The 18,550-nt window shown below is 39.7% G+C and overlaps 2 protein-coding genes across 2 annotated transcripts in view; both read left to right on the plus strand.

Moving 5' to 3' along the window:
* Positions 1–18,550, plus strand: part of BTBD9 (BTB domain containing 9) — a 405,922-nt gene that overhangs the window by 134,092 nt on the left and 253,280 nt on the right. The gene's annotated exons all lie outside the window — the stretch shown is intronic.
* On the plus strand, positions 727–2,315 carry LOC114907696 (signal recognition particle 14 kDa protein-like). The gene has a single exon (XM_029243464.1). The coding sequence runs from the start codon at positions 1,520–1,522 to the stop codon at positions 1,850–1,852; it is 333 nt and encodes a 110-aa protein (XP_029099297.1). The 5' UTR covers positions 727–1,519; the 3' UTR covers positions 1,853–2,315.

Raw genomic sequence — 18,550 nt, forward strand, 5'->3', positions numbered from 1 at the left:
GGGAAGTCTTGTGTTTAGAACAAGAGTAAACGTGCAAGAGATATGACCCAAGCAGATTTGTGCTGAAATGAGTGAGAAGACCTTTATAGAAAATTTCAGTTTAGCATATGTAGCTCTTTCCCAAGGGCTTTCTACTCAGATTGGGGAAAAAGACACAACAAAACAAAACAGTTAACTTTCCCCTTCAACACTATACAGCACATCCTAAATGAAACATGACTTTCTGAGTTACAAGCTGCTGCCCCTGGCAAGGAGGCTGGTTGTAAGTGCATAATCTCAGTGTGTGCCCTGAAATTAATGTTCTGTGGGCACTCCAGGTTTGTGTGACATACTGTAAGTTATATCCAACCCAACTGTTCTTCTAACTGCCTGCATTAAGTATCATGAAATGAGTTTCCCTGAAAGGAACCATCTGAATAAAGCAGCTTTTATGCCTTTATAACTCCTTACTGCATGACCCCAGGTCACCACTGTTGGTATTAGGAGCTTTCTCTCCCACTTTTCACTCTTCTTGCCTTTAATGGACGGACAGAATCCACATCAGGCTCTCTCTCAGCTTCCAGGTGCTGGCAAATGGTACTGCCATTCCCGTTGTGGGGGAAGGAGGCAGGCACTGGCCTCTCCATCATGTGTCTTCTCTTCCCAGGATGTCAACGGGAGAAAGGTCACAGTCAGAGCTGCCCACTCCACAGAGTTCGTTTTCTCCAGATTCATTAAAATGCTGCCTTCATCTTTCCCTTGGATTTTTACTTTTCAAAACACTTTCCATTGTGCGGCCTCATTTTATTTTATATTGAGATGACAACCTAACATCTCACCAAGTATCCACTGGGAATACAATTCTGCCCTCATTGTGCTGTGCCATCTTGCCAAGTTCTGTTTTTGTTACTCAGCTTTCATTCAGAAAGGAATTAATTTGAGTTATATGATGCCACCGTTGTCTCCTTAAAGAAGGCTAGATGCTTGCACATCTTGGGAAAGTATCTGTGAATGTACTTGAATCTTCCAGATTAGATGCCATTCCTCTTCTCTCTCCTTTCCCTCTCACATCATCATAGGGTCCCCTCATGTTAGAATTAAATCTTCCTATTTTGCCTGTCCCTTCTCAGTGGGATTTTACTGAAGGGGCCCTTGCTTTCTGTCTTTATTTCCTTTTACCTGAGAGAAGCTGATGCAAGGGAAAAGGCATTTTTGAGTCTAAACATAAGGCTACTGCCGTAAGAGAAGAGAATTTTTATACTGCAGAAGATGCCCAGGTGTTAGTTTACTTCCCCAGGAGGATTTTGAACAGGGTTGGATTCAGAAATGAAAATTCTTGTTCCAGGGTGTGTTGATCGAGCAGTAATGGCGGCATCAGTGGCCCCATCACACAGATGTGGTTCAGAAGGGGTGTTTCCTTTTACAGCAGTGATTCAGCTCTCGACTTGGCTTTTAAAATGGTGGAAAATTTTGAAGAAATGAGATTTTTTTCTCTAAAGATTTTAATAGGTGCTGACAGAGAGGAGCCAGCAGCACCAGGATGGTGCTGCTGGAGAGTGAGCAGTTCCTGACAGAGCTGACCAGCCTCTTCCAGAAGTGCCAGTTGTCGGGCAGCGTGTTCATCACCCTGAAGAAGTATGGTGGTCGAACTAAACCCATTCCAAGGAAGGGTTCTCTGGAGGGCTTTGAGCCCTCAGACAACAAGTGTCTGTTAAGAGCTACCAATGGGAAAAAGAAGATCAGCACTGTGGTGAGCTCCAAAGAAGTGAATAAGTCTCAGATGGCTTATTCAAGCCTATTGAGAGCTAACATGGATGGGCTGGAGAAGAGGGACAAAAAGAGCCAGAGTAAGAAGAGCAAAGCAGCGCAGTGAAGGGCACCAGATCTCCCGCTTTCACCAGCTAACCACTGAATTGCTATTTTTCCTTTGGTTTTTACTTTTGGCCACAAAGCTGGGTTTCTGATTCCCCTACAATAACTGTTTTCATGTGAGGTTAGGGTCAGTTTTGGATGGAAGAAGGGCTGTAGTGTTTACAGGGTAGTTACAAGAAGCCAGTTTATTTTAGATCTGGCTAAGTGGTCTGTGTTGTGTGGTTGTATGTTTCTGGATAATAGTTTACAGTCTCTGTAGCCATCTGTGAAGAGCACTGTATCATTAAACCTGTATTTGTCAGCACTGACCATATTTTATTCCTTTTCCCACCCCATAAAAAGTTTCTGGCAATAGCTCCTCATTCTGGAATGATGTGATTATGAATAGGCTTTAGGCCCTGTCTTATGGGTTACTGGAATTGAAACCTGACAATTTTATAAAAAGTTGTGTTATTTCATGGGTATTTTTCCCAACTTGCTGTATAATTTTATCATCATAGTTCCTTTAGCAAATTTGAATGAGTTCTCATAGCCACATGAGAGTTTGCTTAATCAAACTAAGAACAAGCCTATTACAAAATCATCAAGAATAAAGATTCCAAGTTGGAAAAAAAAAAGATTTTAATAACTTTGCCATTGGACTGTCAGCGTAATCACTGCCTCACATTTGTCATGTAACCAATTTATGTTTTTACCAACATGAAGGACAATATTTGTTTTATGTTTTCTCCTTTCTGTCTTTCCATTTTTTCCCATTACACTGTGAATTATCAGATAAACTTAAATAGGAAGGTTGATGCTAGGTTAACCAGAGTTTGGGTAACCCTGCTTGTGTGAGAAGCTGGGGGTGGAGTGGGGTGGGGACTGAATGGGTTGTGTGTCTGAACTATGATCATGTTGATGTGTTCCACCTTGGGCCCCTGCCGGCTTCTAATTACCTTTCATCGTATATTTGGAAACTATCTTATAGCCAGAACAAAGCCCAGGGAAATCTCTACTACTATAGTTTTGGTCATGTTCTTGTAGTTTCCATCTGAAAACAACACAGTTTAGAGAGAACTTTTTGAACTTTTTGAGAACTCCTGAGACTCTTATTTTGTCTTTGCCTGCAGCCAAGATAATTGAAGCATTGTTGGTCTATTTCAGGGGCACATCTTCAGGTAGCATGTGATACTATTTGGGATGTTCTGATAGAACAAAGGGAACACAACTTGTAGCGCTTCCTGCAGTGATAATTCTGGTTCTATGTGTGATGAAAATGAAATGGAATTTTAGCACACAAGACATACCAAGGCAACTTAGTCATTAACAGTAGCAGCCACTCTTGTAATTTCCAAAGTCTCCTCTGATTTTTAGTGTGTCGATTGTTCATTCCCTTCTTCAAGGAAATCAAGATTCCTCAGCCTTTCCCTACAGTGGCTGAAGCTGAAATAGATTCACACAGAGTTTGAAGGTGAGTGAAATAGGTCAGAGCCCATCCAGAAGCTCAGGGCCCACATTTCTTCCCTCCTTTATTCTTCTGCTTTGTCTGCTTGTACACATTGCCTCTCAGTGAAGAGACACCAGAGATGGTCCTCTAAGCAGAGAATGGGAATAAGCAGAGTCAGATTCAGTCATGCAGAAAGGGTTGTAAATGAATGATGAGATTCGGCGCCATCCTCACTGCCAGCTGTGTAATTCTGTTAAAAAAATGGGAGACAGGATAGAGATAGTCAAATCATGCTAATAAGTCTATTTATCAAGCATCCACATGCCCAGAGATGCCTAAAAGACCAGAAAATGGAGGTGTCAGATGAAATATGTGGTTAAATTAATATGATATTCAAATCAATAAACACAAAATATTTTAAAGATGGTCAGGCTCATGAAAGCACAGTACTCACAAATCTATAACCTTCCTCTGCACACAGCCCCTCCCCTCTCTCACACATATACACACACACAAGCAGAAACCGGTAGTAAACTTTTTGAACTTCTGACCCCTACCTAGTAGAAGGCATTCGCGGGAACAGAGAGGAAACAACATATTGACCACATGGTTACTTCCTCTTAAGCACTTGCACATACTTCCCTCTCATTTAATCCCACACAGCATTCCTGTGCAGCAGGGATATTCTCATTTTTACAGATGAAGAAATTGAAACTCAGAGAGGTCACACTGTTAAAAAAAAAAAAAAATTGTGGGACTAGATTTCAAAACCATGTCTGTTTGACTCCAAAGACCTTGAGTGGATTCTCTTTCCACTAAACCATGCTTCCTTGCCAGAAAATTACTGACATCTTTACTCCATGTATTTGTAGCATTTTTGCTGGGTTTGAGTCAAGTTGATGATTTTTTCATAAATTTATTTATTTATTTTTGGCTGCGTTGGGTCTTCGTTGCTGCACGCGGACTTTCTCTAGTTACGGTGAGCAGGATCTACTCTTCGTTGCCGTGTGTGGGCTTCTCATTGTGGTGGCTTCTCTTGTTGCAGAGCACAGGCTCTAGGCGCACGGGCTTCAGTAGTTGTGGCTCGCGAGCTCTAGAGCGCAGGCTCAGTAGTTGTGGCTCATGAGCTTAGTTGCTCTGCGGCATGTGGGATCTTCCCGGACCAGGGCTCGAACCCGTGTCCCCTGCATTGGCAGGCAGATTCTTAACCACTGTGCCACCAGGGAAGCCCCAAGTTAATGATCCTTAAATGACTCTGGGATAAGAGGACCTCCTGTCGAGGCTTTACAAAAAAACAAATATCCCCAGTTAGTATTGCTTTCGTCCTCACTTTCTTGGCTATAATCAGCATTGACTCTGTCGTGTTCCCTGATAGCATTAAGTCATGATAACATTAGGGTGACAGAAAATAAAATTGGCAAATCTGGATACTGCTTAGTAGATCAGTAAAATGTGAGAATTGGCAACAGTTAAAGTAGGTCTTATCTAAGAAGTATGGACATAAATACAAAGCACAGGATTTAAAGCCATTTCAGGTAAAAATAACTTTGTTTGCTAAACAAGCTTTTTTAGGTGTAAAGGAAAATACAGTCTTGCTTCTGAGCATCTTATTATAAGCATGATTCTGCCCCTGGCATGACTATTCAATTTTATTCAGAACTTACATCTAGCACATAGTAGGTACTAGGTAAAGGTTATGTTATGGACTGAATGTTTGTGTCTTCCTAAAATTCATATGTTGAAGCCATACCCCCCAATGTGATGGTATTTGGAAGTGGGACCTTTGGAGGTCACTAAGTTTAGATGAGGTCATGAGGGTGGAATTAGTGTCCTTATAAGAAAAAGAAGAGAGATCAGCACCCTCCACTCCTCACCCTGAAACTTGAGGACACAGTGAGAAGGCTGCCCTCTGCAAGGCAGGAAGGGGGCTCTCACCAGGAACCAAATTGGCTAGCACTTTGATCTTGGACTTCCCAGCTCCCAGAACTGTGAGAAGTAAATATTTTGTTTAAGCCACCCACTCTGTGGTATTTTGTTATGGCAGCTGAGGTAAGATAGGCTAGTTGAAATGAATCTCAGTCTCTAATGAAGAGACCTTGCAGTGACTTTATTTTGCTTCTGTTCCTTTTACTTCTGAATTGCTGTACTCTCCTCTGATTTTGACTGTCATCCCCAGTGATTAGAGAAAGAAAGCACACATTAATATTTCTCTTTTCCTTCCTCCAACTTCTGCCTCAGTGCAGTTCATGCCATCTCAGGAGCTCTTCCATTTTAGGAAAGACATCTGTCTTTGCCATGTATCCCCAGTCCTCAGCCCTTATTACTCGTCTTCAGAACCCTCCCATCCCAGGGGGCATTTCACCTAAGCCTGGATGTCGTTGGCAGGACCCTTCATAGCGGTGTTGCTGCCCACCCCTCCCTGTGCATATTTTAAAAATCAGTTAACCAAAGTTTCCATTTAAAAGCTCCAAGGGAAAATTAGGTAGAGTAATAACATTTTCTTATGATTATTTGCCATATTGGCATTGAGGCAGAGAAATCTGTTAGAAAAACTGTTTGCTCTTTTCCCATGTGTCCATATTGAATAATGTAGAGCTGGATATGCTGTCTCTATTCTGAAGCTGTCATGTGCTGTAATAACTGGTTTGACACTTATTATCTTTTTTAATGCAAAGAGGAAATTGTCAGAGTTTGCAACAGTAAAGTAGATCCTTTTTATTATTTTCACTTGAAAGTATTTTTTACTCTCTTTGTCTTGATAAAACAAGTTTATGTGGTAAAAGACAATGGCATGACATGAAATGCCAGAATTTGGACAGTATCAGAGCAGAGCAGGAGTCAAATGAATCATTAATTGGTATTTTTTAGAACCAGTGTTTATAACCAAAGCTGTCAACTTAAATCACAGCCTAACCTTACAGGATCTTAGTGCTTTATCAGAATAATTATTCATCAGTGACTTTCATATTTCTTCCTGGAGTGGTGAAAAGCATCCTTTCCAGGCTGGTTCATAAGCACATATCACACACCCTGGCTTCATTCAGGGCTGCATTCGTTCATCGTAGGAGGAAAGATGTACACTGAATTATGCTTTTAATTTTATATCCCTGGGAAGAATTCACGATCAGATTATTCTGGCCTTTATGCTGTGCTGCCTTGAAAACAATTCTAAAGTGCCTAATGGCTAAGCTTAAAAGCTACTTTCATTTACTTTCAGTGAACCTTTGATATTCAACAGTTGTATTAAACAGAGTGAAAAACACAATGGCAATTCCAAATGCATTTTCTCCAGCCTGTCAAATGAACGTTCGGGAAATCAAATGGACATTTCCAAACTTGTTTGCCAGTTTACATTCTTTGAAGAGTTAGAGAGAAGGGCTCTTGGAGGTCACTGCCATAGAATGGTCTGGGGAAATGACCACTGAATGTGAGCAATTGCATTTCCAGGCCTGGCTCTGCCACTGCCACTGCCTCTCCCAGGGACCAGCAGAGAGTCTCTCTGTACTTTTAGAACTCAATTTTCTCTTTTATTAATTTCAGTGATTGAGCTAGACCCTATCTCAGGTCTCGTCCCTGCCCTAACCATCTGTGATTCAAAGGGGGAAGTAATGGCAGCAGCTTTTGGCCAAGAAGCAGCAGGGACCCAGGAGATCATGGCCATGCTAGTCTTCTGAGAGCCAAATAATGGCCCCTATATAGAATAACTTCATTCTGAGCAACCAGCAAATATTAAATGCCTCCTTAGAAGATGCTGCGCTTGGTGCTGGGGGCAGGACAAAGAAGTGAAATCATAGTCAATTTGACAGATAAGTGAGAGCTAAGGGCACAGAAAAGAAATTGATGAGTCAAGGCAGCAAATGTTATGTCAGATGAGTGCTTTGTGTAGTAAATGTTGAGAGCAGGAATGGAGGTACTAAGGGAGGCCCCCACAGACTCAGCTGCAGAGCAGAAGTGTGCCACGTGCAGGCAGTGGTAGAGGCAGGTCTGTGGGAGACAGAATCACAGACTTGTGCGCAAGGATTGGGAGGGCAATAGGGAGCTAGGCTGAAGTTTCTTTCTTTTAGGTGTAGCCATTACTAGGAGATTTTTCTGAGAATAAAAGTATTATTATTGTAGAAAGTTTGGAAACCAGCAAAACATATTAAGAAAGTAAAAATCACCTATAACCTCCCAGTCCATAGATCACTACTTTGATCTTTGATCTATTTCTTTTTAGTCATGTGTATTCTTTTTAAAAATAAACTTCAGGTCAAATTATATATGTTTTATATCCTGTTTTCATTTAATGTTGTATTGTGTTTCCCCACATTATTAAATATTCCTTGAAAACATTTTTCAGGGCTGTATGTTATTTCATTATACAGGTGTTCCATAATTTGAAGCACATGTAGATTGTTTTTACTTTGATATTGTAAATACTACTATGATGAACATTCATATAAATTTTTGCTTAATCTTATATAAATTATCTGATTATTTGAGATTTCAAAGAATTATATTTCAACTTTCATAGAATTTTATGTGGCAGTTGAGGAGTTTGAACTTTAAATTATAGACATTAGATACCACCTAAATTTTTTTTATCATGATGTTGACTAAAAATTTTACTCTAGAAAAATGTAATTGTATCTTAGAAAAAGACTGGAGGATGCCTCTACCCTGGGACAGGTAGGAGTATCATGAAAGAAGACTGTAAGAACCAATGCTGATATCTATTGATTCATTCATTCATTTATATGAGCCGGGAGCTTTGCCAGACCCTCGGAACGAGGATGGCTTGGATTAGTTTAAGTCACTGGTACTATACTGCAGTGGCCTCCTAACTAGTTTCCCCATTTACACTCTTGTTCCACTTTATTTTCCCACCCAGAAGCTACAGGGTTCTTTGCAAGACCATAAATCAGATCATGTGCATAACCCTGTAGGGTTCCCATTATACACAGGATAAAATCCAGCATCTTAATATGGCAACTGTACTGCCCATTTATTATCTCCAGCCTTACTGGCATTTTTTGCATTTTCTAAAATGTGCTGAGCTCTTTCCTACCCGACGGTTTTCCCACATGTTGCCTCTCTTCCCAGTGTGCTCTTCCCCTCGGTCTTCCCCTGGCTACCTTAGACTTACCCTTTAGTCTCAGCTCAGTTTTCACTGACTGAGAGAATCCTTTCTGACAAACACTATCCCTTATCTTAACTAAGTCATCCATAGAACCCAGGTCTTTTTCTTTAAAGCACTTGTCACAGTTTGTAATGAGACCTTTATTTGTGTATTTATTTAATGTATGACTTCTTCACTGGACTGTAAGCTCCATAGGGCTAGGGGCCATGACTGTCTTGCTCACTTTCCCCCAGTACCTGTCACTGTCCTTGTCATGTGGTAGAGGTGAAAGAATAAATGAAAAGTAAGACACACATAGCCCCAGGCTTCTTAGAGCTTATAATCTTACTAAGCTTCCATATTAGCTCTGAGGGTAAGAGAAGAGGAAGAATCAGAAGTAATGAATGAAGACTTTAATTTATATAGTAGGTAGGATAAAGATGTCATTGACAGAAATGGTTAGGCTAAGTCAAGTTTGGAGAGAAATGATGAATCCAATTTTAGGCTTGTGGAATTTAAGGATGAAAGTGGGATAGGTGAAGTAATCCACTGGAAAAATCCAGCATGCCAACACCAATCTCTTGTCTTAATAAAGCCTTACTCCAAACCTATTGTTTATTTTTTATTTTGAGATATTATTCATGAATCAGATAACTCTTTTTTTTTTAATTGAGGCCTTTCTTTTTTTTAGAATATTGCCTTTATCCTTCTGAATTGCAGATGAAAAAACAAAAAGTGTAAAGCTATCATTTTAGTCTTACTTGAAGACATGACATTCTGCCATCCCCATTACTGAAGCCCTGACACTTACCTGTTCTTTTTGGAGGAGAAAAAAAGTTGGAACTTTATTCCTTGTTCCCTACCCCAGCCACTACCATCAACTCCCACTTCAGTTATTTTGGAAAAAAATCTAAATTACAAATTTGGGGAGCTTCTATAGTGTTTTCACAAGCTCACTGAGATCCAACCATAGTATCAGGCTCGTAATGTTAGATTTTGAATATAGTGTTTAAAGGCTCGGTATTTTGCAGAATTGCAAGATAAATTTAAGCTGGAAGCTGCTTTTTCTCAAGAAATAATAGAAATATTCTTTGCCCTGTGAAATGTGAGTAATGCAAGAATGGGCTTGATTATGACTTGAACAGGATTATAGATCTTAGAAATCCAAACCTAGATGTAATCTCATTTGTTCACATTATAAATCTAGTATATTTTTAGAAAATTGAATGAAAATATGAACCAAATCCCATCTCATTTTGGTGCCTTTTGACCTTGTGTCTGTAGAAGTTGTAAAATTTATCCCTGGGCTGGATGGTTATTTTTTTGTTTTCAAGATTGAGACTACCCTTGAGATATTAGTCAGGTACAATCTTGAGGTCATACATAATTTTTTAAAAAGTTATTTAAAAGACCAAGGTGCTGTCTTGCTGCTTGGGCACTTTTCTATGACAGTGCCCAGCTCTCCTTTTCAGTAACTGACTCAGCCTGACACAGTTGTACTTGCTGCTAACACTTTGTAAAATGTTATTTAAATATTTCTAACTTATCGTTTCATGCTGGGTTTTATGGAACATAAATTTCTATTTAGGCCACTAATTTACAGTAGAAGTTTTTTACTAATATCACTGCAGGCTCCATCCATCTAAAAATGTTGCTCATAACCTATGCTAAAAATATGTTATATATTTGCACTGTATGTAAACAGTGTTGTGTTTTATTAGTGTGCAGTGCTTTGTCTATGGAAATGCTGGTATTGCAGCATATGTTTAGAGGGGATAGGAACTCAAGTATGGTGGAAAGACTACAGAAAAGTGAAATCCCTGAAGGATGGGATTTATGGAATTTTCAGAGCGCTTTGCAGAAAATCTACATACATTACCTGCGTTTTGTTTTGTTTTGTTTTTTACAAGGCACCACCATGCTATATAATCAACTTTTTATTAAGATTATAAATTTAAACAAATAATCTGAACAGTTTTACCTGGTGATATACAATTGAGTATGCACAAAAATACAGGGGAATGGGGGAGAAGGGCCAAGAAAGGAAGGGTTGGCAGCTTGTTTTGGAGTCCACACGGTGCTGATGGCTGCAGATGAACCCCACCTTTTTACAACAAAAGGCTTTAAATTAAACAAAATCTATCGAACTGAAGACACAGGACAGGGTTCTCATAGGATCGAACTATGCTGGTTTCATGAAATGTAACCGAAGGCTGAACCAGGACAGTGCAACTTAGAAGCACACACATGAAAACCACATCTGACCAGGAACTTAGTGAAAAGTCTCCAACCATTACTTATGTTTTCTACAAAGATAAAGTGGAATCTTGCAGAATGTTTTGGGAAGCTCTGTTATTTCATCTATGCTCCATATTTCTAAGTGGTTTATAGAGGGTTGAAACTGTAAATATATTCAGCTCAAGAGAGGCAGTCATTATTGCTTTAATAACCATGTTTTTACCTTCAGAAAAATTTATTCAATGGACCAGAAATAATGTAAGTTAGATCTTCCTTCTGGTAGTGGAGAAACGTAATTCCAAGGAATGACATTTTTGTTTTCTTTCGCTAAGTGTCCTTGAGCTGGAGGAGATGATTTGGGGAATAAGAGGTTTAAGACTTTGGAAGAGTTTCTTTGGATCATTTTGAGGAACTTTTAGTTACTACAAGTCCCGTAGAGTGTTTACCTGAAAGCATTCAATCTGAGCTCTGAGCCAGTCCTTCACTAGTAAAATTAAAGGAGAGAAAGTAGGTTCATTATGATTAAATCCTAGTTAAACGAATTAGTTTTGTTCTGGACATTCTGATGGGTCTTATTCTCTGGGTGAGGCAGCCTGTGCACTGACTTCATTCATCCTCCTCCCTTTGATAGCAGCATAGCCACTGGGTATCATCTGCTGAGTCCAAAGTTGATACTTGTTGACCAGTTGAAAAGATGATCGTGTCTCAAAATCAGACTGATGTAAGTGCCATTTAAGCCACCAGAGCTGAGTTTTTATTATCTTTCAAGGGTATGTTGAGATTTGATAGCCAGGTTTATAAATGGAAAATCTTACAACTTGTTTAAAATACATTTGCAGAAAACTAAGGCCATTGGTTTTGCCTCTAAAATAGTGATGTTGTGGTAGGAAATTTAGCATCCTGTACTTAGATGGTTCCCCAGAGTGCCGAAAGCCATCATCTGCGATGAAGAGTTTTTACAAACAACTTCCAAAGAGTTTTAATGTAGCAAATGAATCTTGGAAAACTTCTCTTTCTAATTTACTACTTTGTTCAGTGCATGCTAAAGAAGAAGCAGTGGATCATATAATTAAATGTGATTTTTAAGACCTCTGAGGTGGCACTTTGTAATTGATACTCACTGGCATTTTGCTTGGCCTCTTGGACTGAGGCAGGGGGTGTTCCAAAGCTCATCTCTTCTGAAGGCAGAGTGTGAAGCATGCTTTATTAGCAGCAGGCTGCTCATCATGCTTTTTTTTTCTTTTTTTTTTACATCTTTATTGGAGTATAATTGCTTTACAATGGTGTGTTAGTTTCTGCTTTACAACAAAGTGAATCAGTCATACATATACATATGTTCCCATATCTCCTCACTCTTGCGTCTCCCTCCCTATCCCACCCTCCCTATCCCACCCCTCCAGGCGATCACAAAGCACCGAGCTGATCTCCCTGTGCTATGCAGCTGCTTCCCACTAGCTATCTACCTTACGTTTGGTAGTGTATATATGTCCATGCCTCTCCCTCGCTTTGTCACAGCTTACCCTTCCCCCTCCCCATATCCTCAAGTCCATTCTCTAGTAGGTCTGTGTCTTTATTCCTGTCTTACCCCTAGGTTCTTCATGACATTTTTTTCCCTTAAATTCCGTATATATGTGTTAGCATACGGTATTTGTCTTTCTCTTTCTGACTTACTTCACTCTGTATGACAGACTCTAGGTCCATCCACCTCATTACAAATGGCTCAATTTCATTTCTTTTTATGGTTGAGTAATATTCCATTGTATATATGTGCCACATCTTCTTTATCCATCCATCCGATGATGGACACTTAGGTGGTTTCCATCTCCGGGCTATTGTAAATAGAGCTGCAATGAACATTTTGGCACATGACTCTTTTTGAATTATGGTTTTCTCAGGGTATATGCCCAGTAGTGGGATTGCTGGGTCATATGGTAGTTCTATTTGTAGTTTTTTAAAGGAACCTCCATATGGTTCTCCATAGTGGCTGTATCAATTCACATTCCCACCAACAGTGCAAGAGGGTTCCCTTTTCTCCACACCCTCTCCAGCATTTATTGTTTCTAGATTTTTTGATGATGGCCATTCTGACTGGTGTGAGATGATATCTCATTGTAGTTTTGATTTGCATTTCTCTAATGATTAATGATGTTGAGCATCCTTTCATGTGTTTGTTGGCAGTCTGTATATCTTCTTTGGAGAAATGTCTATTTAGGTCTTCTGCCCATTTTTGGATTGGGTTGTCTGTTTTTTTGTTATTGAGCTGCATGAGCTGCTTATAAATTCTGGAGATTAATCCTTTGTCAGTTGCTATGTTTGCAAGTATTTTCTTCCATTCTGAGGGTTGTCTTTTGGTCTTGTTTATGGTTTCCTTTGCTGTGCAAAAGCTTTGAATGTTCATTAGGTCCCATTTGTTTATTTTTGTTTTTATTTCCATTTCTCTAGGAGGTGGGTCAAAAAGGATCTTGCTGTGATTTATATCATAGAGTATTCTGCCTATGCTTTCCTCTAAGAGTTTGATAGTTTCTGGCCTTACATTTAGGTCTTTAATCCATTTTGAGCTTATTTTTGTGTATGGTGTTAGGGAGTGATCTAATCTCATACTTTTACATGTACCTGTCCAGTTTCCCCATCACCACTTATTGAAGAGGCTGTCCTTTCTCCACTGTACAGCCCTGCCTCGTTTATCAAATATAAAGTGACCATATGTGCGTGGGTTTATCTCTGGGCTTTTTATCCTGTTCCATTGATCTATCTTTCTGTTTTTGTGCCAGTACCATACTGTCTTGATTACTGTAGCTTTGTAGTATAGTCTGAAGGCAGGGAGCCTGATTCCTCCAGCTCCGTTTTTCGTTCTCAAGATTGCCTTGGCTATTCGGGCTTTTGTGTTTCCATACAAATTGTGACATTTTTTGTTCTAGTTCTGTGAAAAACGCCAGTGGTAGTTTGATAGGGATTGCATTGAATCTGTAGATTGCTTTGGGTAGTAGAGTCATTTTCACAATGTTGTTTCTTCCAATCCAAGAACATGGTATATCTCTCCATCTATTGGTATCATCTTTAATTTCTTTCATCAGTGTCTTATAATTTTTTGCATACAGGTCTTTTGTCTCCTTAGGTAGGTTTATTCCTAGATATTTTATTCTTTTTGTTGCAGTAGTAAATGGGAGTGTTTTCTTGATTTCACTTTCAGATTTTTCATCATTAGTGTATAGGAATGCCAGAGATTTCTGTGCATTAATTTTGTATCCTGCTACTTTACCAAATTCATTGATTAGCTCTAGAAGTTTTCTGGCAGCATCTTTAGGATTCTTTATGTATAGTATCATGTCATCTGCAAACAGTGACAGCTTTACTTCTTCTTTTCCAATTTGGATTCCTTTTATTTCTTTTCCTTCTTGTATTGCTGTGGCTAAAACTTCCAAAACTATGTTGAATAAGAGTGGGGAGAGTGGGCAACCTTGTCTCGTTCCTGATCTTAGTGGAAATGCTTTCAGTTTTTCACCATTGAGGATGATGTTGGCTGTGGGTTTGTCATATATGGCCTTTATTATGTTGAGGAAAGTTTCCTCTATGCCTACTTTCTGCAGGGTTTTTATCATAAGTGGGTGTTGAATTTTGTCGAAAGCTTTCTCTACATCTATTGAGATGATCATATGGTTTTTCTTCTTCAATTTGTTAATATGGTTTATCACACTGATTGATTTACGTATATTGAAGGATCTTTGCATTCCTGGAATAAACCCCACTTGATCATGGTGTATGATCCTTTTAATGTGCTGTTAGATTCTGTTTGCTAGTATTTTGTTGAGGATTTTTGCATCTATGTTCATCAGTGATATTGGCTTGTAATTTTCTTTCTTTGTGACATCCTTGTCTGGTTTTGGTATCAAGGTGATGGTGGCCTCATAGAATGAGTTTGGGAGTGTTCCTCCCTCTGCTATATTTTGGAAGAGTTTGAGAAGGATGGGTGTTAGCTCTTCTCTAAATGTTTGATAGAATTCGCCTGTGAAGCCATCTGGTCCTGGGCTTTTGTTTGTTGTAAGATTTTAAATCATAGTTTCAATTTCTGTGCTTGTGATTGGTCTGTTCATATTTTCTATTTCTTCCTGATTCAGTCTTGGCAGTTTGTGCACTTCTAAGAATTTGTCCATTTCTTCCAGGTTGTCCATTTTATTGGCATAGAGTTGCTTGTAGTAATCTCTCATGATTTTTTGTATTTCTGCAGTGTCAGTTGTTACTTCTGCTTTTTCATTTCTAGTTCTGTTGATTTTAGTCTTCTCCCTTTTTTTCTTGATGAGTCTGGCTAATAGTTTATCACTTTTATTTATCTTCTCAAAGAACCAGCTTTTAGTTTTATTGATCTTTGCTATCGTTTCCTTCATTTCTTTTTCATTTATTTCTGATCTGATCTTTATGATTTCTTTCCTTCTGCTAACTTTGGGGGTTTTTTGTTCTTCTTTCTCTAATTGCTTTAGGTGCAAGGTTAGGTTGTTTATTGGAGATGTTTCCTGTTTCTTAAGGTAGGATTGTATTGCTATAAACTTCCCTCTTAGAACTGCTTTTGCTGCATCCCATAGGTTTTGGGTCGTTGTGTTTCCATTGTCATTTGTTTCTAGGTATTTTTTGATTTCCTCTTTGATTTCTTCAGTGATCACTTCGTTATTAAGTAGTGTATTGTTTAGCCTCCATGTGTTTGTATTTTTTACAGATCTTTTCCTGTAATTGATATCTAGTCTCATAGTGTTGTGCTTGGAAAAGATACTTGATACAATTTTAATTTTCTTAAATATACCAAGGCTTCATTTGTGACCCAAGATATGATCTATCCTGGAGAATGTTCCATGAGCACTTGAAAAAAATGTGTATTCTGTTGTTTTTGGATGGAATGTCCTATAAATATCAATTAAGTCCATCTTGTTTAATGTATGATTTAAAGCTTGTGTTTCCTTATTTATTTTCATTTTGGATGATCTGTCCATTGGTGAAAGTGGGGTGTTAAAATCCCCTACTATGAATGTGTTACTGTCGATTTCCCCTTTTATGGCTGTTAGTATTTGCCGTATGTATTGAGGTGCTCCTATGTTGGGTACATAAATATTTACAATAGTTACATCTTCTTCTTGGATCGATCCGTTGATCATTATGTAGTGTCCTTTTTTGTCTCTTGTAATAGTCTTTATTTTAAAGTCTATTTTGTCTGATATGAGAATTGCTACTCCAGCTTTCTTTTGGTTTCCATTTGCATGGAATATCTTTTTCCATCCCCTTAGTTTCAGTCTGTATGTGTCTCTAGGTCTGAAGTGGGTCTCTTGTAGACAGCATAAATATGGGTCTTGTTGTTGTATCCATTCAGCCAATCTGTGTCTTTTGGTGGGAGCATTTAAACCATTTACATTTAAGGTAATTATCGATATGTATGTTCCTATTCCCATTTTTTAAATTGTTTTGTGTTCGTTGTTGTAGGTCTTTTCCTTCTCTTGTGTTTCCTCCCTAGAGAAGTTCCTTTAGCATTTGTTGTAAAGCTGGTTTGGTGGTGCTGAACTCTCTCAGCTTTTGCTTGTCTGTAAAGGTTTTAATTTCTCCATCAAATCTGAATGAGATCCTTGCTGGTTAGAGTAATCTTGGTTGTAGGTTTTTCTCCTTCATCACTTTAAATATGTCCTGCCAGTCCCTTCTGGCTTGCAGAGTTTCTGCTGAAAGATCAGCTGTTAACCTTATGGGGATTCCCTTGTGTGTTATTTGTTGTTTTTCCGTTGCTGCTTTTAATATTTTTTCTTTGTATTTAATTTTTGACAGTTTGATTAATATGTGTTTTGGTGTGTTTCTCCTTGGATTTATCCTGTATGGGACTCTCTGTGCTTCCTGGACTTGATTAACTATTTCCTTTTCCATATTAGGGAAGTTTTCAACTATAATCTCTTCAAATATCTTCTCAGTCCCCTTTTTCTCTTCTTCTTCTGGAACCCCTATAATTTGAATGTTGGTGCGTTTAATATTGTCCCAGAGGTCTCTGAGACCGTCCTCAGTTCTTTTCCTTCTTTTTTCTTTATTCTGCTCTGCAGTAGTTATTTCCACTATTTTATCTTCCAGGTCACTTAGCCGTTCTTCTGCCTCAGTTATTCTGCTATTGATCCCATCTAGAGTATTTTTAATTTCATTTATTGTGCTATTCATCGTTGTGCGTTTCATCTTTAGTTCTTCTAGGTCCTTGTTAAATGTTTCTTGCATTTTTTCTGTTCTATTTCCAAGATTTTGGATCATCTTTACTGTCATTATTCTGAATTCTTTTTTAGGTAGACTGCCTATTTCCTCCTCATTTGTTAGGTCTGGTGGGTTTTTATCTTACTCCTTCATCTGCTGTGTGTTTTTCTGTCTTCTCATTTTGCTTATCCTACTGTGCTTGGGGTCTCCTTTTTGCAGGCTGCAGGTTCATAGTTCCTGTTGTTTTTGGTGTCTGTCCCCAGTGGCTAAAGTTGGCTCAGTGGGTTGTGTAGGCTTCCTGGTGGAGGGGACTAGTGCCTGTGTTCTGGTGGATGAGGCTGGATGTTGTCTTTCTGATGTGCAGGCCCACGTCTGGTGGTGTGTTTTGGGGTGTCTGTGGCGTTATTATGATTTTAGGCAGCCTCTCTGGTAATGGGTGGGGTGTGTTCCTGTCTTGTTAGTTGTTTGGTATAGGGTCTCCAGCACTGTAGCTTGCTGGTCGTTGAGTGAAGCTGGGTGCTGGTTTTGAGATGGAGATCTCTGGGAGATTTTTGCCGTTTGATATTATGTGGAGCTGGGAGGTTTCTTGTGGACCAGTGTCCTGAAGTTGGCTCTCCCACCTCAGAGGCACAGCACTGCCTCCTGGCTGCAGCACCAAGAGCCTTTCATGCACACAACTCAGAATAAAAAGGAGAAAAAGTAGAAAGAAAGAATTAGTAGAAGTAGAAAGAAAGAAAGCAAGAAAGAAAGGGAAAGAAGGAAAGAAAGAAAGGAGGGAGGGAGGAAGGAAGGAGGGGAGTAAGGAAAAAAAGAAAGAAGATAAAGTAAAATAAAATAAAGTAAGATAAAATATAATAAAGTTATTAAAATAAAAAATAATTATTAAGAAAAATAATTTAAGAAAAAAAACCGGACGGATAGAACCCTAGGACAAATGGTGGAAGCAGAGCTATACAGACAAAATCTCACACGGAAGCATACACATACACACTCACAAAAAGAGGAAAAGGGGAAAAAATCATAAATCTTGCTCTCAAAGTCCACCTCCTCAATTTGGGATGATTCATTGTCTATTCATATATTCCACAGATGCAGGGTACATCAAGTTGATTGTGGAACTTTAATCCGCTGCTTCTGAGGCTGTTGGGAGAGATTTCCCTTTCTCTTCTTTGTTCTCACAGCTCCCAGGGGCTCAGTTTTGGATTTGGCCCCGCCTCTGCTTGTAGGTCGCCGGAGGGCACCTGTTCTTCGCTCAGACAGGACGGGGTTAAAGGAGCAGCTGCTTCGGGCACTCTGGCTCACTCAGGCTGGGGGGAGGGAGGGGCACGGAGTGCAGGACGAGCCTGTGGCAGCAGAGGCCAGCGTGACGTTGCACCAGCCCGAGGCGCGCCGTGTGTTCTCCTGGGGAAGTTGTCCCTGGATCCCGGAACCCTGGCAGTGGCGGGCTGCACAGGCTCCCCGGAAGGGCTGTGTGGATAGTGACCTGTGGTCGCACACAGGCTTCTTGGTGGCGGCAGCAGCAGCCTTAGCGTCTCATGCCCATCTCTGTGGTCCACGCTTTTAGCCGCGGCTCGCGCCCGTCTCTGGAGCTCCTTTAAGCAGCGCTCTTAATCCCCTCTCCTCGCGCACCAGGAAACAAAGAGGGAAGAAAAAGTCTCTTGCCTCTTCGGCAGCTCCAGACTTTTCCCCGGATGCCCTCCCGGCTAGCCGTGGTGCACTAACCCCCCGCAGGC

This window comes from Monodon monoceros, unplaced genomic scaffold, assembly GCF_005190385.1.
Source record: "Monodon monoceros isolate NGI ecotype Baffin Bay Population unplaced genomic scaffold, NGI_Narwhal_1 Super_Scaffold_3, whole genome shotgun sequence".
In the NCBI taxonomy this organism is placed as follows: domain Eukaryota; kingdom Metazoa; phylum Chordata; class Mammalia; order Artiodactyla; family Monodontidae; genus Monodon; species Monodon monoceros.

Coding starts and splice junctions, on each gene's coding strand:
- LOC114907696 (XM_029243464.1), top strand. CDS start 1,520: ATGGTGCTGCTGGAGAGTGAGCAGTTCCTGACAGAGCTGACCAGCCTC.